The sequence below is a fragment of the Neophocaena asiaeorientalis genome, unplaced genomic scaffold (assembly GCF_003031525.2).
Source record: "Neophocaena asiaeorientalis asiaeorientalis breed wild unplaced genomic scaffold, Neophocaena_asiaeorientalis_V1.1 scaffold249, whole genome shotgun sequence".
Taxonomy (NCBI): Eukaryota; Metazoa; Chordata; class Mammalia; order Artiodactyla; family Phocoenidae; genus Neophocaena; species Neophocaena asiaeorientalis.
Window position 1 is genome coordinate 5461308 of NW_020172625.1, and position 21509 is coordinate 5482816.

At 41.4% G+C, this 21509-nt stretch overlaps 1 protein-coding gene across 1 annotated transcript in view; it reads left to right on the forward strand.

Annotated features, from left to right (window-relative positions):
- Positions 1 to 50: 50 nt before the first annotated feature.
- The window catches only part of NMRK1 (nicotinamide riboside kinase 1), a 31382-nt gene continuing 9923 nt past the window's right edge, over positions 51 to 21509 (forward strand). Inside the window, exons 1-4 of the mRNA XM_024738940.1 lie at positions 51 to 270; positions 12170 to 12223; positions 16140 to 16230; positions 16524 to 16572. Coding sequence (XP_024594708.1) covers positions 12195 to 12223; positions 16140 to 16230; positions 16524 to 16572 — 169 coding nt within the window. The 5' untranslated portion in view covers positions 51 to 270; positions 12170 to 12194. The remainder of the gene's footprint in view (positions 271 to 12169; positions 12224 to 16139; positions 16231 to 16523; positions 16573 to 21509) is intronic.

Sequence of the window (21509 nt, forward strand, 5' to 3'; positions counted from 1 at the left end):
ACTGGGCAGGAGCGCGCGCGCGCAACCACGCTCGCCGGAGTCCCGCCCCATCCAACGCCGGCCGGAGCCGGGCGCTGCGTCCGCTCAGGGTTGGGCAGAGCCCTAAGTTGGCCGCCTCTGCCCTGCGCCGCCTCTCACCCGGGAGGGGCACGGGAGAAGGGGCCGTGGGCCTCTCGGTTAACGAGCTTCGGGGGTTGCGGCGGGGTAGTGACAGGCGCGCTTGGCAATCGCCTGTACCGCTTTGCTTGGGACCACTCGAACTGGCGCCCGGTGAGTACCTGCCTGACGCCCCGCCGCGCAGACTCCGTGGGGCCTGGAGGTGTTTCCAGAGTGTTACTGCGCTGGAGCCCGAGCCCCGTTGTGTCTTGCAAGCCCTTTTGGGACTCCTACCACCCTAAATGGGCTGATAAGTGGCCTGCCAAGGAGGACGTGCACTAGTGATGGTGTAGTGCCCTCACGCCCCCTTATAATCCTGAAAACGGGAGTCTGCCTTCTAGAGACCGGATAGGTGGTTGGGAGAAGTCACTGAGGTCAGGGTCAGGTGTTGATCCCTGCCAGAGGAGACAGCTTGACTCCTCTAGCGTTGAGGTTGACTAACTGCGGCCCTCCTGCTGCCTGTTATTGTACAGCCTAAGAATGTTTTTCAAGTTTATTTTAATGGCTTAAAAGAAATCAAAAGAAGCAGATTTTGTGGCACGTGAAAATTATATGAAATTCAAATTTCAGTGTCCATAAAGTTTTATTAGAACAGAGCCACTGTCATTTGCTTATGTATTGTCTGCGGCCACTTTCACTTCCTAACAGCAGAGTTGAGCAGCTGCCCGCAAAGCCAAAATCATTTACCATCTAGCACTTTGCAGAGCAAGTTTGCCGACCCCAGACCTAGCCAACTGAATTTCCACTGAGAGGTAAGGGCTGGAGCAGACAATAAATGCACCGTGTGTAAATTCAAAATAGCACAGGCAATATGATAAATCGCTTGTATGTTTGGGGGAAGAAAAATTGAAAAGAAAAACTTTACGTGAGAGTCTATGTAAAATGAAGCTCTGAAATTTCTACTAGGGGTTAGTGACAGAGTGATTCCAAGAGAACTGGGCAAGGGTTGTGTATTCAAACACGCCAGCCTTGGCATTTACCAAAAAGGAGCAAAGTTTAAAAAATAGTAGAAAAAGACTACCCTGTCACATAGAAGATAATCAAAATATTGAACTAAATAAATGAGTGAGAAGTCCTGAAACATTTCACTCTTTTAGAATCCAAAATGTACCGTATTTAGTAGTGAAATAATTTAAATATAGTAAACACATACCAGTTATGAAAAAAGGACTCAACAACATATTTTACTTAGGGTTAAAAAAAGTATAAAAAAATTAAAAGTACTCATTTTGGATTTGCTGTTTGCCATCTTCATCTGTTCTCCTCCTCCTAAGCAAATTCACTCTGCTGTTGAGGAAAGCCTCGCACTTACTGGGAGAATAAAGTACAGTTGACCCTTAAACAACACAAGTTTTAACTGCATGTGTTTATTTATACTCGGATTTCTTTCACTAAATTCATACTGCAGTACTACACAATCCAAGGTTGTTTTAATCTGAGAATGCAGAATGGTGGATACAGGGGGCTGAGTAAAGTTATACGTGGATTTTTGATTGTGAGGAAGTTGACATATCCAACCCCTGAGTTGTTCACGGGTCAACTGTACATAAATATCCCACAAGAGTGGCAGTGGTATGTACTCCTAGTAATTGGCTGCCCTGGATTGATGAGGTTAGAAAGTCCAAATGGTTGTCTCTCCGGAGACATCTAGTGATTTACAGTTTGTAGGGGATGGAGATTGTGTTTCATTCATTGAAGTCTACTTCTATGTATTTTTGGAGCCTGGCACCTCTCGAGTGCAAGCTTTTTAAATGTGATTTTAAAATAGTTCTTAAACGGGACAACAGGCAGTGAAATAATAGAACATGGTGTGGCGATGGACAGTGCCAGGGCTGAACTTGGAGTTCACCTGAAGCTGCCCTGTGCATCCAACACTGGTTTTGAAATACATGGCTTCTGGGATTGCTATACCCATCCCACACCCCAGCCACTCAGCCCAGCCATAGGTCTTGCTTCTGCTTCTCTCAATTCCCTAACCTCCCACCACAGTGTCACCTGTTCATTGCTAATGGACTGTGCCCAATATTTACCCAAACACTGTCTTGGAAAGGCTAAAACTGCTAACTAATATAGAAGTGAGGGTTCCTATTTTGGTAAAAACTGGCATTTGACTGTGGGAGTTCTCTCCCGAGCCCAGGAGATTTCATAAGAAGATTCTTGACTCCCTTACTGTTAGTTTCTGAATTGTTGGATTTTCCACCCAAATAACCGCCTCAAGCCTATTTCAAGCGCTTCAGCCACACTTCCTTGTTATTTACATGCTATGTAATCAGTACAACTTCCTCATGTGTACGCATAGATGTGGCAAGAAGCACAGGAGACTAGTAGTCCTTGCCATTCAGTGGATACAGAAAATACCCCATCAATAATACATCAATAAAAATAACATCTATTATACATGAGAGCCTCACAATTAAGCCAGCACCTGTGCAACATCCTTCCTTTGCTCTTGGTAATAAAGTGCTTTTTAGCAGCTTAGAAAGATGGAAAGAAGTTAACTCACTTGGTTTAGCTTTGTTTCTAGTTTTGTTTTTTGGCCACACCTCACAGCTTGTAGGATCTTAGTTCGCTGGCCAGAGATCGAACCCTGGCCCCAGCAGTGAAAGCGCTAGGTCCTAACCACTGGACCACCAGGGAACTCTCTCTAGTTTTCCATTTACTGTCTGTGTGATCTTGAACAAGTCACTCCATTGTCTGGGCCAGTTTCAACTTCTGCAAAATGAAGGGGTAGACTGTGTGATACCTAAGGCTGTATTTCTCCAGGCTTGAGAATTTATGCTCTGATGAATTATCCAAAAATAGGTGACGTGGAAGCAAGGAATAACAAACTTTCATGAATTTTTTTTCTTATTTTGCCAAGTGAGGACATCAATCTACTACTACCTAGCCAGCATAATTTCATAGGAGAAAGGACATTTAGCACCAAAAAATGTAAGCAAGCTACCATCTTGCTTGTAAAAGGGCAACCTTTCCTTTCCCAAAAAAGGATAGTTGGCAGCCTTACACTGACATATTAAAGGTAATAATAAGGTAAAACATAACTCAAAAGCAGAAAAATTACAATGTAAAAATTTATTTTACAATACTCATTATATGTAATTGTTCCCTTGATATACTGTGGCAATGTGGATGGAGATAAATATTCAACAATGCAGCTCCTGGTGAAACTCAGATGTCCAACTTGATATGTTATTTTATTTCTGTCACAATCACATTCTTGTCTCATGTAATCTAGTAAATGAAAGTGGAACCAAACCTTACTAAATTGCACTCAATTTGGAATACAGCTGTTCCTTAGTGGGGGGGGGGGTGGTGACTGGACAACACCCCCCAACCCAGGAATACCAGAATCTGCAGGTACCCAAGTTCTTTATATAAAATGGCAAAGTATTTGCATATAACCTATGCATGTCCTCCCACATACTTTGAATCATTTCTAGATTACAGGTAATCCCTAACACAATGTAAATGCTATCGAAATAGTTGTAAATACAATGAAAATACTATGTAAATAGTTGCTGGTGCAGCAAATTCAAGTTTGGCTTCTTGGAACTTCCTTAAATTTTTTCCCCTAAACACTTTCAAACCACTGTTGGTTGGATCTGCGAATGTGGAACCCTCAGACATGGAGGGCCAACTGTGTTCTGAAAAAACTGAGGACAGGCCAAGGAACAACAGCCCTCTCTCCACCACGCTCTTCCCTACTACCTCCCCACAGGGGACACAGGATAGGAACTGGGAGGGTAGCTGAGAGCCTCCAGCTCAGCCACCACACACCCCAGGTGGCACAGCTTAGGTTCCTGGTCATCCCACCAGAGGAGTCAGGAATAAAGAGCAGCATCAGTCAGAGGCAACCTTCTAGAACCACTATGCTAAGGTTCCCTGCAGCTGAGCTTCATCTTTTCACTTAAAGAGATTACAGTGGTCCTTGGAATATCCACAGGACTGCTTTGGTGAGCCTTAGGGGGCCATGCATGAAGTTGTCCTCCACCCCTCATACCAGGGGTCAATAAGCAATGGGCTGCAGCTAAAACCTGGCCCCCTAGGGACTTCCCTGGTGGCACAGTGATTAAGACTCCGTACCCGGAGACCTTCAAGATGGCGGAGGATTGAGACATGGAGACCACCATGCTCCCCGCAGTTACATCAAAAATACATCTACATGTGGAACAGCTCCTATAGATCACCTACTGAATGCTGGCAGAAGACCTCAGACTTCCCAAAAGGCAAGAAACTTCCCACATACCTGGGTAGGGCAAAAGAAAAAACAGAGACAAAAGAATAGAGACGGGACCTGCACGAGTGCAAGGGAGCTGTGAAGGAGGAAAGGTTTCCACACACTAGGAAGCCCCTTCACTGGTGGAGATGGGGGGGGTGGGGTGGGGGGAAGCTTTGGAGCCATGGAGGAGAGCGCAGCAGCAGGGGTGCAGAGGGCAAAGCGGAGAGACTCCCGCACAGAGGATCGGTGCCGACTGGCACTCACCAGCCTGAGAGGCTTGTCTCCTCCCCCGCCAGGGCAGGTTGGGGCTGGGAGCTGAGGCTCAGGCTTCGGAGGTCAGACCCCAGGGAGAGGACTGGGATTGGCTGCGTGAACACAGCCTGAAGGGAGCTAATGCACCACAGCTAGCCGGGAGGGAGTCCGGGAAAACGTCTGCAGCTGCTGAAGAGGCAAGAGATGACTGTTTCAGGGTGCGCAAGGAGAGGGAATTCAGAGCACCGCCTAAACAAGCTCCAGAGACGGGTGTGAGCCACGGCTATGAGCATCAGCGCGGACCCCAGAGACGGGTATGAGACGCTAAGGCTGCTGCTGCCGCCACCAAGAAGCCTGTGTGCAAGCACAGGTCACTATCCACACCTCCCCTCCCGGGAGCCTGTGCAGCCTACCACCGCCAGGATCCTGTGATCCAGGGACAACTTCCCCGGGAGAACACATGGTGCGCCTCAGGCTGTTGCAACGTCACACTGGCCTCTGCCGCGGCAGGCTCGCCCCGCATCTGTACTCCTCCCACTCCCCGGCCTGAGTGAGCCAGAGCCCCCTAATCAGCTGCTACTTTAACCCCATCCTGTCTGAGCCAAGAACAGGCACTCTCAGGTGACCTACATGCAGAGGCAGGGCCAAATCCAAAGCTGGACCCCAGGAGCTGTGCAAACAAAGAAGAGAAAGGGAAATTTCTCCCAGCAGCCTCAGGAGCAGTGGATTAAATCTCCACATTAACTTGATGTACCCTGCATCTGTGGAATACCTGAATAGCCAACGAATCATCCCAAAATTGAGGCGGTAGACTTTGGGAGCAATGGTAGACTTGGGGTTTCCTTTCTGCATCTAATTTGTTTCTGGTTTTATGTTTATCTTAGTTTAGTATTTAGAGTTTATTATCATTGGTAGATTTGTTTATTGATTTGGTTGCTCTCTTCCTCCTTTTTTAAAATATATATAGATATATATTTTTTTCCTTTTTCCCTTTTTGTGAGTGTGTATATGTATGCTTCTTTGTGTGATTTTGTCTGTATAGCTTTGCTTTTACCATTTGTCCTAGGGTTCTGTCTGTCCGTTTTTTGTTTGTTTGTTTGAGTATACTTTTTAGCACTTGTTATCATTGGTCGATTTGTTGTTTGGTTTGGTTGCTCTCTTCTTTCTTTCTTTCTTTAATTACTTTTTAATTTTTTTATTTTTAATAATTATTTTTTTATTTTAATAACTTTATTTTATTTATATTTTTCTTTCTATCTTTTTTTCTCCCTTTTCTTCTGAGCGTGTGACTGACAGGGTTGTGGTGCTCCAGCTGGGTGTCAGGCCTCTGCCTCTGAGGTAGGAGAGCCAAGTTCAGGACACTGGTCCACCAGACACCTCTCAGCTCCACATAATATCAAACACCGAAAGCTCTCCTAGACATCTCCATCTCAATGCTAAGACCCAGCCCCACTCAACGACCAGCAAGCTAGAGTGCTGGACACCCTAAGCCAAACAACGAGCAAGACAGGAACACAACCCCACCCATTAGAAGAGGGGCTGCCTAAAATCATAATAAAGTCACAGACACCCTAAAACACACCACCAGATGCAGTACTGCCCACCAGAAAGACAAGATCTAGCCTCATCCACCAGAACACAGGCACTAGTCCCCTCCACCAGGAAGCCTACACAACCCACTGAACCAACTTTAGCCACTGGGGGCAGACACCAAAAACAACAGGAACTATGAACCTGCAGCTTGCAAAAAAGAGACCCCAAACACAGTAAGTTACGCAAAATGAGAAGACAGAGAAACACACAGCAGATGAAGGAGCAGGGTAAAAACCCACAGGACAAAACAAATGAACAGGAAATAGGCAGTCTACCTGAAAAAGAATTCAGAGTAATGATAGTAAAGATGATCTATAATCTTGGAAATAGAATGGAGAAAATACAAGAAACGTTTAACAGGGACCTAGAAGAACTACAGAGCAAACAATGATGAACAAAACAATAAATGAAATTTAAAATTCTCTAGAAGGAATCAATAGCAGAATAACTGGGGCAGAAGAACAGATAAGCGACCTGGAAGATAAAACAGTGGAAATAACTACCACAGAGCAGAATAAAGAAAAAAGAATGAAAAGAATTGAGGACAGTCTCAAAGACCTCTGGGACAACATTAAATGCACCAACATTCAAATTATAGGGGTCCCAGAAGAGGAAGAGAAAAAGAAAGGGACTGAGAAAATATTTGAAGAGATTATAGTTGAAAACTTCCCTAATATGGGAAAAGAAGCAGTCAATCAGGTCCAGGAAGCACAGAGAGTCCCATACAGGATAAATCCAAGGAGAAACATGCCAAGACACATATTAATCAAATTATCAAAAATTAAATACAAAGCAAAAATATTAAAAGCAGCAAGGGAAAAACAAATAACATACAAGGGAATCCCCTTAAGATTAACAGCTGATCTTTCAGCAGAAACTCTGCAGGCCAGAAGGGAGTGACAGACATATTTAAAGTGACGAAAGGGAAGAAACTACAACGAAGATTACTCTACCCAGCAATGATCTCATTCAGATTTGACGGAGAAATTAAAACCTTTACAGACAAGCATAAGCTAAGAGAATTCAGCACCACCAAGCCAGCTTTACAACAAATGCTAAAGGAACTTCTTAAGGTACGAAACACAAGAGAAGGAAAAGACCTACAATAACAAACCCAAAACAATTAAGAAAATGGTAATAGGAACATACATATCAATAACTACCTTAAATGTAAATGGATTAAATGCTCCAACCAAAAGACATAGACTGGCTGAATGGATACAAAAACAAGACCTGCATATATGCTGTCTACAAGAGACCCACTTCAGACCTAGGGACACATACAGACTGAAACTGAGGGGATGGAAAAAGATATTCCATGCAAATGGAAATCAAAAGAAAGCTGGAGTAGCAATTCTCATATCAGACAAAACAGACTTTAAAATAAAGACTATTGCAAGTGACAAAGAAGGAGACTACATAATGGTCAAGGGATCAACCCAGGAAGAAGGTATAACAATTGTAAATATTTATGCACCCAACATAGGAGCAAGAGCAATACAACCCTACCTCAACAAGCAAGGAACATCTCAAATAAACAACATAACCTTACACCTAAAGCAGTTAGAGAAAGAAGAACAAAAAACCCCAAAATTAGCAGAAGGAAAGGAATCATAAAGATCAGATCAGAAATAAATGAAAAAGAAATGAAGGAAACAAGAGCAAAGATCAATAAAACTAAAAGCTGGTTCAAGGCAGATTCTATCAAACATTTAGAGAAGAGCCAACACCTATCCTTCTCAAACTCTTCCAAAATATCCCAGAAGGAGGATCACTGCCAAACTCATTCTACGAGGCCACCATCACCCTGATACCAACACCAGACAAAGATGTCACAAAGAAAGAAAACTACAGGCCAATATCACTGATGAACATAGATCCCAAAATCCTCAACAAAATACTAGCAAACAGAATCCAACAGCACATGAAAAGGATCATACACCATGATCAAGTGGGGTCTATCCCAGGAATGCAAGGATTCTTCAGTATATGCAAATCAGTCAATGTGATAAACCATATTAACAAACTGAAGAATAAAAACCATATGATCATCTCAATAGGTGCAGAAAAAGCTTTTGACAAAATTCAACACCCATTTATGATAAAAACCCTCTAAAAAGTAGGCATAGAGGGAACTTACTTCAACATATTAAAAGCCATATATGACAAACCCACAGCCAACATCATCCTCAGTGGTGAAAAACTGAAACCATTTCCACTAAGATCAAGAGCAAGACAAGGTTGCCTACTCTCACCACTATTATTCAACATAATTTTGGAAGTTTTAGCCACAGCAATCAGAGAAGAAAAAGAAATCAAAGGAATCCGAATCAGAAAAGAAGTAAAGCTGTCACTGTTTGCAGATGACATGATACTATACAGAGAGAATCCTAAAGATGCTACCGGAAAACTACTAGAGCTAATCAACGAATCTGGTAAAGTAGCAGGATACAAAATTATTGCACAGCAATCTCTTTTTTTTTTTTTTTTTTGTGGTATGCAGGCCTCTCAGTGATGTGGCCTCTACCGTTGCAGAGCACAAGCTCCGGACACACAGGCCTAGCGGCCATGGCTCACGGGCCTATCCGCTTCGCGGCATATGGGATCTTCCCGGACCGGGGCATGAACCCGTGTCCCCTGCATCGGCAGGTGGACTCTCAACCACTGTGCCACCAGGGAAGCCCTGCGCAGAAATCTCTTGTATTCCTACATACTAATGATGAAAAATCTGAAAGAGAAATTAAGGAAACACTCCCATTTACCATTGCAACAAAAAGAACAAAATACCTAGGAATAAACCTATCTAAGGAGACAAAAGACCTGTATACAGAAAACAATAAGACACTGATGAAAGTAATTAAAGATGATACAAGCAGATGGGGAGATATACCATATTCTTGGATTGGAAGAATCAATATTGTGAAAATGACTATACTACCCACAGCAATCTGCTGGTTCAGTGGAATCCCTATCAAACTACCACTGGCATTTTTCACAGAACTAGAACAAAAAATTTCACATTTTGTATAGAAACACAAAAGACCCCAAAAAGCCAAAGCAATCTTGAGAAAGAAAAATGGAGCTGGAGGAATCAGACTCCCAGACCTCGGACTATACTACAGAGCTACAGTAATCAAGACAGTATGGTACTGGCACAAAAACAGAAATATAGATCAATGGAACAGGATAGAAAGCCCAGAGCTAAACCCACGCACATATAGTCACCTTGTCTTTGATAAAGGAGGCAAGAATATACAATGGAAAAAGATACCCTCTTCAGTAAGTGGTGCTGGGAAAACTGGACAGCTACATGTAAAAAAAAAAATGAAGCTAGAATGCTCCCTAACACCATACACAAAAATAAACTCAAAATGGATTAAAGACCTAAATGTAAGGCCAGATACTATAAAACTCTTAGAGGAAAACATAGGCAGAGCCCTCTATGATATAAATCACAGCAAGATCCTTTTTGACCCACCTCCTAGAGAAATGGAAATAAAAACTAAAATAAACAAATGGGACGTAATGAAACTTAAAAGCTTTTGCACAGCAAAGGAAACTAAACAAGATGAAAAGACAACTCTCAGAATGGGAGAAAATATTTGCAAATGAAGCAACTGACAAAGGATTAATCTCCAACATTTACAAGCAGCTCATGCAGCTCATTATCAAATAAACATACAACCCAATCCAAAAGTGGGCAGAAGACCTAAACAGACATTTCTCCAAAGAAGATACACAGAATGCCAACAAACACATGAAAGGATGCTCAGCATCACTAATCATTATAGAAATGCAAATCAAAACTACAACGAGATATCACCTCACACCAGTCAGAATGGCCATCATCAAAAAATCTACAAACAGGGGCTTCTCTGGTGGCGCAGTGGTTAAGAATCCAACTGCTAGAATCCACCTGCCAACGCAGGGGACATGGGTTCGAGCCCTCCTCCGGGAAGATCCCATATGCTGCAACTAAGGCCATGTGCCAGAACTACTGAGCCCGCGCGCCTAGAGCCTGTACTCTGCAACAAGAGAAGCCTGCACAGCACAACAAAGAGTAGCCCCCTTAGTCACAACTAGAGAACGCCCATGTGCAGCATCAAAGACCCAACACAGCCAAAAAATAAATAAATAAAATCTACAAACAATAAATGCTGGAGAGAGTGTGGAGAAAAGGGAATCCTCCTGCACTGTTGGTGGGAATGTAAATTGACACAGCCACAGTATGGAGGTTCCTTAAAAACTAAAAATAGAACTATACCATACGACCCAGCAATCCCACCACTGGGCATATACCCTGAGAAAACCATAATTCCCAAAGACACATGGACCCCAATGTTCATTGCAGCTCTATTTACAATAGCCAGGACATGGAAGCAATCTAAGTGTCCATTGACAGATGAATGGATAAAGAAGATGTGACACATATATACAATGGAATATTACTCAGCCATAAAAAGAAACGAAATTAAGTTATTTGTAGTGAAGTAGGCTGACCTAGATTCTGTCATACAGAGAGAAGTAAGTCAGGGAGAGAAAAACAAATCCCGTATGCTAACACATATAAATGGAATCTTAAAAAAAAAAATGGTTCTGAAGAAGCTGTGGGCAGGACAGGAATAAAGATGCAGACGTAGAGAATGAACTTGAGGACACGGGGAGGGGGAAGGGTAAGCTGGGATGAAGTGAGAGAGTGTCATGGACATATATACACTACCAAATGTAAAATAGGTAGTGGGAAGCAGCTGCATAGCACAGGGAGGTCAGCTTGGTGCTTTGTGACCACCTAGAGGGGTGGGATAGGGAGGGTGGGAGGGAGATGGAAGAGGGAGGATATATGGAGATATATGTATATGTAAAGCTGATTCACTTTATTATAAAGCAGAAACTAACACACCATCATAAAGCAATTATATTCCAATAAAGATGTTAAAAAAAAAAAAAAAGACTGCGCTGCCAATGCAGTGGGCCTGAGTTCATTCCCTGGTCAGGGAACTAGATCTCACATGCATGCCGCAACTAAGAAGCCCGCATTCCACAACTAAGACCTGGTGCAACCAAATAATAAATAAATAAATATTAAAAGAAATTTTTTTCAATAAAAAAATTAAAAAAATAAAACCTGGCCTTCTGCCTGAACACCTGCAGTCCCTTTTGTAATAGGAGACACTCACTCTGATATCCAATAAGGGAAATGTTATCCCAATAGAAAAGGAATTCTATTTTCATTTGTAGACGTGAATTACGGGGGAAAAAAAAGTGTACTCAATTATTATTATGTTTTGACCTCCATCAGAAAGTTTGTGGAAATGTTTTCTCTCTTATTATATAAGTACCTACGTAATAATCTTGATTTTGTCTCTTGGCCCGTAAAGCCTCAAAGATTTACTAACTGGCTCATTTTTGAAAGTTTGTCTACCCTGGCCCTAGGGTGAGGAAATAGCATACTTAAAGGGAAATCACTTCCTCTTGCCTCTGGCCAGCAGTGACGGTCTCCTCATTTCAGAAGGAGAGAGAGGCCATCTCTGCCACTTCTCTGCCTTGGGGGTAATGGGTCATCCCTGGGTGACTGAGTCATGCAGGTGACAGGCCACCTGCCTGAGGGGAGCATGAAACCCTGTAGTGTGCCTTGTGGCTCAGCAACTCTTCCATGCCCTTGAAAACAGACCCTCAAGGATGTATGCTTGGCCGTGGGGGCCCCTTTAGTTCACTTGACTTGCTTACAGGCCCTGAGCGCTTCCAGCTGTTGGCACGTAGCAGGAGACTGTGGCAGAGAGAAGCCAGTATAGTGTGAAACTTTCCCACAGAATGTGGGTAATCCTAGGGGGGTAACCCAAAGATCACTGACATCTTTTCCCCTCAGCTGGCCCTTGTGAGTTAGGACTCTTATCTCTTTAGACACCTAAGTGATGTGCTTTCGATTTTTTTTTTTTTTTTTAATTTTAGGAAGACGTGATTTTCAAAGCTAATTATGAAAACATTTGTCATTGGAATCGGTGGGTGAGTAATTTTGCTACAAACAGCTGATTGAGATACTCAGGATGTCCAAAGGATGTTTCCATGTGGATGTGGTGGGGGAAGGAGAAGCAGTGAAAAGGATTCCTGAGTCCCAGAAAAGAGAACAGTACACTTGAATTTAAAACAGTGGAGCATTTGCTATGTAAATGCCAACAGGAGATGGGAGAGTTTCCTATAAACAGAAACAGGGGAGTCGGTACACAAAGTTTACCTGCTTTACTGTTTGTTTTCTAAAGCTGACACCAGAGGCAAGGCCTGATCTGATGCTACGTTGGTTCAGGGTGATTTATCGTTCTCCATATGGCTGCTCCTCCAGTGTGACATAGGAGAAAATCTATCATTTCTTGCCAGTTATGCCCAGCTTTGGACATGTGGAATAAGGAATCACCTCACCTCTACCCCTTTTCCCCATACTTTTCATCTTGAGGTAGTCCTTATTTCCCTGGCATGATTATTAATCATTCACCCCTCTCGGTCTCAGAAGTGTCCTAAATTTTATGGTCACCCTACCCATGGTACCAAGAAGTGGGCAATCAAATAAGACAACAGCAACTTAAAAGGACATTATTTGTTTTTTTGTTTTGCTAGTGTATTATGTTCGTCTTTCTTCTGAGTCCTTTCACATTATTTGTAGTCTCGTTAATAAAATATTTAAGACTATTGAAATTAAAGGTTTATAATTTGGGGGAGATCAATGTATTATTGCATTACATAACTACAATTAATCTAATCAATTAGATTAATTACTTCTAATTAATCAATTAGAAGTAACATTGAATGAATTAAATGCCAGAACTCTGCCTTGACTTGCTCCCATCTAATCAGAACCAAGTTCAGTTTTTCTCTGCGTTGCTTCTCATCCCTCCTTTCCTTTCCACACTCACTGCCACCATCCTAATTCAAGCCCTCATTCCCTAATTCCAGTCTCCTCCTCTTAATCTTCCCTGCATACCTCTGCCAGTTTCATCTTCATACAGAATTTTTAAATTTTCTCTCACCTGTTGAACAATATTCGGTAGTTCCCAGTTATTTAAAATGCAGTCTAAATTTCCTGATATATGAGGACCATCCAAAAATAATAAAATGGATTAGCTTTGGGGTGGGCAGATAGGCAGGGTACAGGAAAGATTTGATACAGGAGCTTAGTGGTGTCACCAAAGACTCCGTTTCTCTCTGCCTCTTCTCTGTGTCTTCCTCCTTTTGGATTCATCCTAAAGTTGGCTGCATTTTTTGGTCGCAAGGGACTACTAGCAGCTCCTGGGACCTCATGCTTCTCCTTAGCCTGTCACTAGGGGGAAAAAAGTGCTTTGCTTCCCTTAGGTCAAGGGTCTTTGACAGGACCACCTGGGTCACATAGCCACAGTTACTGTGGCAAAAGCGAGGGGATTGCCTTGATTGGTTTAGGCCATTGGGGCCCTTGCTCTGGAGTTGAGAGCGGGGTCAATCCCAACCAGACCTTGGAAACTGGGGTGGAACCTGGGGAGGCCACTACCAGGTCCACTACAGAATCCAATCCGACTTCTGTTCTGCACGTGTGTGAATAAATTCTCCTCATCTCAATATTCCAGTATAATGCCCTCTGTCTAGAAACCTGTGTCATGCTTTCGTGCCACGTGCATTTGGTTCTATGCATAACTTCCTAAGAAAGCCTCTCTTCACTGTCTCTTCCTCAGCGAGTGCCAGGATTTCATTTTAGTGCTGCTGCTTCTGCAAAGCCCCTGCCAGACTCAGCTGCAGTTCCTGCCTTCCTTCCTCCAAACTCACTGTGCTGTCTCTCTCTCATGTACTTACCACTTGCTGCCCTATGAACTAAATATTCAATTGAGACTGCAAGGAATAGTAAAGGTTCTAGAGGATTCAAGTGGCATCCATGAACCTCCTGAAAACTTAATGCATGTGTGAAGATGTTCATTTTTCTGGGGAAAGATTTTACAACTTTCATCATTCTCACAAAGCTCCTTCCTTAATGTTAAAAAATGTAAACTCCATGGGTGTTAGAGTTGGACTTTGTATCTCATCTCCATTACTTGCTAGTTGTTACCTTGAGCAAGTTTTATGAGAATACAGCTTTTACTTTTCCCCCTCCCTCATCTTTCTGACCTGGACTGCCTTCTAGCTGGTCCATCTCTACCAGGTCTACAAAAATGGGGTGCTTATTTCTCATTGGCTCTAACTAAGTCAGTGAGAAGGGATCTAATTACTGTTGGTTCAATTGCATGATCTTAACTAAAGAGGTGAGTCTAGAAAATGATACATTTTCTAGCCAGGTTGCTCATACTGTAATAAAGTTATCCCTGTTTACTCTGTATTTTAAACCAAAATTCAATAATCGAACTATGGGCATTCAACATGGATTACAGACATTATCAGTAAAGGGGGAAAAAATTTCCCATAACAGTATTTTCTCAATGCATAGGGTAATACCCACCCACTTTTCCATTTTTAAGGAGATTGCCCATATCCTGCCCAATTGTGTGATCTAAGGTTAAACAGAAAAAACAAAAAAAGTGTGAATCAAGTTTCTTCTGTTAATACTTTGTAGGTGTAAGATATTTGGCTAATAATTGAATTATATCCAATAAACAATTTTGATGAATAAGTATTAGTTCCTTTCCCCTTTCTAGATTATAAACATACCACAATTCATCTTACCTCGGAATAAGCACAATTCATGTGCAGTCAGAAGTTTTTTGTGCTGTAGACATTTGGTGGTATGATGAAGTCTTGCTTTCTCCGAGTAGTGGTTTTAAATGCACAAAATAAAATACAGAAATACAGAGGAAACCAGTTATGATAATATAGTTATAAAAATATTTTTAAAAGAAAATTTGTGGCATTATGATACACATGCTTCTTTGTTAACTCACTAAATAACTGTGTCCTGTGGTGAGTCTAAAAGCTGCTGTAAATTTCAAGTAATAGAGTGTCAGTGATACTTCAAGATGTCTGCCCCAAGTGCAACATGATATGAAAATACCCGTCTGTGATTTCTGTTGGTGAAAAAGCCACAGGTACTATTAATAATACTGTTGCTTGTGACTTATATTTTAATTAAAGGAAATGCCAAAATTCTGTTAGAATTTATTGAAAATAAAGATATAATATCTTTCAAGTTCACAAAGATCCTGAATCTGTCCATAGACTCTTTGGAAGTACATAAGGCCCAGGTTTTAAAAAAAAAACTCTCTGAGTGACTGAGTGGAGAAGTGCTTCCCCCCCGCCCCCGGACAATGCGTGGTTCTGGGTACTGGAAAACTGGATACATACACAGAGGTGTTGGTCAGGGTCGCCATTCTCCTTGATGTCACAGTCCAGCCAGAGGGGACAAGTAACTGACAGGATGTGATAAGCTACAATGGACCTCCCAACCAGCGCCAAAGTGGAGAGAGATTGGGGAAAAGGAGGCATTCCAAAGGAGGTGAAAAGTCATGATAGGTGGGCTTGTAATAAGCCACTCCTCCATTTTTCTTCACTGTGCATTGAAACAAAATCACAGTGACCACGTGCAGTTTTATATACTTGCACTAAAGTGTGCTACTCATATTCTCTGTGTGGCATGTGAACCTTGTGAATGTTTCAGCATAGACAAAAAATTCTTTTGCTTCCAATGCAATAGCTGTAATTAAGTCTTAGTATTACGCAGTTCACTTGCCCAATATTAGTTACCTTTCTGCTCCATCCTTTCCAGCTTATTTCTTATCGTTTGTTGCATCAGACCTGCTTGAGCCTATGATTTTTGCCAACAAAGTCCTATCTATGAAAGAAATATTTTTTTCTTAGATATTACATACTGTTTTAAATATCCTTTTCCTAAGATCAATTTAAAATGTTTTATGTTCTTTTAATGCATCTTCCTTCTTGGTATTTTCTTACTTTGTTTTCTTTTTTTGTTGTTCAGTGTGACAAATGGTGGGAAGACAACACTGGCTAAGAATTTGCAGAAACGCCTTCCAAACTGCAGTATCATATCTCAGGATAATTTCTTTAAGGTATCTATAAAACTTCTAAGATAATTTATTTAACCAAAAGAAGTCATAGTAGCAAAGTTAATTGAATTACCTCCAAAAGCATTTGCTGAGTGATTGTGCTTTTGTAGTGAAGGGAGGCTCAATGCAGTAGTGTTAGTTCTCCACTAGATGGCACACTTATGTGAGCTAATCTAATTTTATTTATCCTCACCATCCAAAGCATTTGTTAAAATAAAGGTTTATCAACTCTTCATTCTATGATTGCATTATTTCTGCACTGCACAGGTTTTATGGGTACTTTATTATTTTTCCAGCCAGAGTCTGAGATAGAGACAGATGAAAATGGATTTCTTCAGTATGATGGTAAGTAGATGAGCTTACAAAACATTATGCAATAATGTTTGTTTCCTTTTTCAAACCCAAATAACTTTGCTATCTCTGAAGAGAGTCTCAAAATAAGTTTAAATTATGTTGCTGTACTTTAAGCATGCTTTTGTAAGGGTTTCTGATTTATGTTCAGCTATTTAAATAAATGAAACCTTTTCCCCACTTTTATAATTAAAACTGAAAACATTGGAAAATAAATTTTTCTTTTGAAGGTGGGATAAGGTGGGTCTCTGTTAGTCTACTCCTCTTGCTTGTAGCGAACTTTAGGGCTCTCTATCTTCTGAGCTTACTTTCTCAGTGACCAAGGTACTGAGTCTTTTCACTGCTCAAAAAGAATAGTGAATATTTTTTAGATGGATTCACTTTACCCTCTTGCCCAGTCTAACACTGCTTTGAAGCCAGCGGAGTAAAGTCCATCAGAAAAACATCTATATAGACCTGCAAAGGAATGTCGTACTAGTAAACTATATTTAATGGTCTTATCAACATTTATAATTAACAAGATGATCATTGAGTGCTTATGCAAACTAGCAATAGAGAGAGCTCTCTTAAAGAGCCATAAAATTCGTTCTTTATTTTTAACTTTGATAACCTTGGAGGAAAAATGTTGTGTAATCAGTTCTTACAGAAACATGATAGTTTTAAAAGAGGCAAAATCCTTGACTGGCTATCTATTCTTGTGTCTTGAGCTGCAGCCAGGATAGTTTTTTCTTCTCTCCCCCCTTTTCTAAAGGTTATTAAGGAAGATTATTACAAAGTAAGAGTTAAACAAGGAAAAACGGTTTTCAACAACTGAGGAAGAATTATTCCTAATCTAAATAAGTTCTTACAAACTGATAAGAAAAACACTAATATCCCAATTGAAAAATGTCCAATGATGTGAATAATTATTCACAGAAGCAAAAGGTTATATGATTAATAAACGTACAATAAAAAGTCAACCTCAAAAGTAGTCAAGGGGGGCTTCCCTGGTGGCGCAGTGGTTGAGAGTCCGCCTGCCGATGCAGGAGACACGGGTTCGTGCCCCGGTCCGGGAGGATCCCACATGCCGCGGAGCGGCTGGGCCCGTGAGCCATGGCCGCTGAGCCTGCGCGTCCGGAGCCTGTGCTCCACGGCGGGAGAGGCCACAACGGTGAGAGGCCCGCGGTTATGATTAGGACTTGGCACTTTCACTGCCAGCGCCTGGGTTCGATCCCTGGTTGGGGAACTAAGATCCCGCATACTGCACAGTGTGGCCAATTTTTTTTTTTAATTTGAAAAAGAAAAAAGAAAAGTAGTCAAAGAATTATAACTTATTTTTTCCTCGCTTACCTAACAAACAGATTTTTAAAAGATTAATAATTAGTAATGGCATAGGCCAAATAAAACAAAAACTTATAGATGGGAATATAAATTGGTACAACCTTTTCTGGAAAGGAGGTTGAGCACATGTCCCAAAGACGGTAAAATATTCATGCCACGTGTTCAGGTGTCCCACTTCCAGGAATCTATCTTAAGGAGAAATCTGAACTTTTAGGTAAATGTACAAATTTAAGGTAAGTCAAGATAATGTTGAAATCTTTGTGATAACTACCAAAACAATAGTTTTAAAGTATATAGCTATCAATACTTCCCTGGTGGCACAGTGGTTAAGACCCTGCACTCCCAACACAGGGGGCCCGGGTTCGTTCCCTGCTCAGGGAAATAGATCCCACATGCATGCCTCAACTAAGAGTTTGCACGCCACAACTAAGGAGCTCACCTGCCGCAACTAAGGAGCACACCTGCCGCAAATAAATGAAATAAATATTTTTAAAAATAATAACAATAGTAATAAAGTATATAGCTATCACATTTATAAGTAGGTAGAATCATTAAAATATAACTGATAAATGCAAAAGAGGTTAAAAAACAGAACTAAAATATCAAAGGATGGTGGAAAAATAGAAGATGATAGTAAAATGATAGCTTAAATCAAACATATCAGTAGCTATATTAAGTTAAATTAACTAAAATGAAATACTCAAAAGTTGTCAGACTGGATTTTTTAAAAAAGCCAACTATAAGCTCCTTATAAGAGAGATATGTAAACATTAGGATATAGAAAAGTAAATAGTAAAAGGCTAGAAAAAGATATACCATGCAAATACCTACTGAAAGAAAATTAGTATAACTGTACTAATATCAAAGTAAAATTTAAGGCAAAGAGTATTACTAGAGATAAAGAGAGCTCAATGAATCAATTCAACTGGAATATAAAAAATCTAAAATTTGTATGTACTTAATAATAATGACCTCAAAATACATTAAGCAAAAACTGACAAAACTAAGAGGACAAATAGACAAATCTATAAGTATTATGGGAGACTTTAATACAATTTTCTCAGTAACTTATGGAACAAACTGACAAAAATTATGAGTCTAACAGATTTGAACAACACAACAAACTTGACCGAACTAACACATATAGAACATGTACCCAACAACAGCAGAGCACACATTTTTTTCCTCAAGAACGCATGGAACATTAACCAAAATGGAAGGCATACACAAGGACATGGAACAAGTCCTAATACATTTCAAGGTATTGAAGTAATATAGAGATATCTTCTAATCACAGAGAACTGAATTAGAAATCAATAGCAAAAGAGTAAATAGTAAATTCCCAAGTGTTTGAAAATTAATCGGTACCTTTTGTCTGATTCTTAAAAACTTTTTCTTATGCAAAATTTTAAACATATACAAAGAAAGGCAGAAAAGTATAATGAACTCTCATGAATTCACCATCCTGCTTTTAAAATGATAAACTCTTGGCCAATTATATTTCATCCATACCCTCACCCTCCTGCTCCTTCTATATTATTTTGAAGCAAATTCCAGACATTATCACATTTGATCTGAAGCAAAACACTTCTGTATATCCCAGGGGTCACAGAATAAATCACAATGAAAATTAGAAAATATTTTTAACTGAATGATAGTGGAAATACATTAAAACTGATGGTACTTCTGGCTCCAGCCAAGATGGCTTGGCCCCATTCCTTGCTATTCCTCCCTCTTATAACTAAAAACCACGATGGAATACAACAAAAAGGAAAAACTCTGAAAGATGAAGAGAGAATACTGACTGGGGGCTTTGGATCTTGAGGAATGACATAGCTGTGAGTTTCCTGTTTGATTTTTGTTTTTTGTCTGTCTCTCATATATCTGGAAGGGGGTGACTGGTGATGGAGAAGTGTACAACATGGAACCATCAATAGGTACAACCCCAAATTCCCAAGAAACCTGTTCCGTATAGTCAAAGGACTAGAAAAAGGGTGGCCTAACAGAATAGAAAATTAATTTGTTAATACCCACCTTACTGTAGGCAAACAAAAGGAAAAACCAACTTCCCCTCATGGTGTTAGCAGGGCCTAGTGGAGGGCTAGACTTTTGGACCCATCAGCACCAGCAAGGTATGGTGAGTTGGCTTTCCGCATCGTCATAGGGATCATATCAGTGGTGCCAAACGGAGCTGAACTTCCACACCTACCTGGCAGCAAAGAGACCGAATAAGGCAGTGTGAGGTGGTGCTAGTTGGCACTCCACTTTCCTTAACCAGGCAGTGTCAACTGCTGTCAGCAGGACCCACTTAAGAGCTGAACTTCTATCCTCACTGAGCTGTAATGAAGCCACACCTGCATGCTTTCCTCTTTTCCCCCCACAGTCACCCCCCACCTCAGTATTGGTGAGGCCCAGCAGGCAGCTGAACATCCACCCCACCTGGACTTGCACACTACACCTAAACAGGGACACTGCCTGCGAAAAAAAAGATTAAATAGGATCCAGAGCCTCATAGCATGATACCCAAAATTTCCAGAATGAGACTAAAAATCATTTGTCATATTAAGAACCAGGCAACTTTCAACTTGAATGAGAAAAGAGAATTAGACACTAACACTGTGATGACACAGATGCTGGAATTCTGACAAGGGCTTTAAAGCAGTATTCATAAAAAGGCTTCAGTGAGCATTTGTGACCATTCTTTTTTTTTTTTCTGGTACACGGGCCTCTCGCTGTTGTGGCCTCTCCCATTGCGGAGCACAGGCTCCGCGGCCATGGCTCACGGGCCCAGCCGCTCCGCGGCCTGTGGGATCTTCCCGGACCAGGTCACGAACCCGTGTCCCATGCATCAGCAGGTGGACTCTCAACCACTGCGCCACCAGGGAAGCCCTGTGACCATTCTTGAATCAAGTGAAAAATTAGAAAGCCTCAACAAAGAAAGAGAAGATGTGAAAAAGAACCAAATAGAAATTTTAGAACTGAAAACTGATACAATAATTGAAATTTTAAAACTCACTGGATGGGTGTAACAGCAGTATAAATATGACAGAGGAAAGAATCAGTGAACTTCAAGACAGAACAATAGAAATTATTCAATCTGAACAAGCAAGAGAAAGTAGACTGAAAAGAAATGAACAGAGGGACTTCCCTGGTGGTGCATTGGTTAAGAATCCACCTGCCAGTGCAGGTTACAAGGGTTTAATCCCTGGTTCGGGAAGGTCCCAGATGCCGTGGAGCAGCTAAGTCCGTGCACCACAACTACTGAGCCTGCTCTCTAGAGCCTGCGAGCCACAACTGTTGAGCCCACACGTCACGACTACTGAAGCCCACATGCCCTAGAACCCTCACACTGCAACTAGTGAGCCCATGTGCCACAACTACTGAAGCTCACGTGCTCTAGGGCCTGCATGCTGCAACTACTGAGCCTGCATGCTGCAACTACTAAAGCCCATGCACCTAGAGCCTGTGCTCTGCAACAAGAGAAGCTACCACAATAAGAATCCTGTGTACCACAATGAATAGTAGCCCTCACTTGCCACAACCAGAGAAAGCCCACGTGCAGCAATGAAGACACAAAGCAGGCAAAAAAAAAAAAAAAAAAAAAAAAAAAA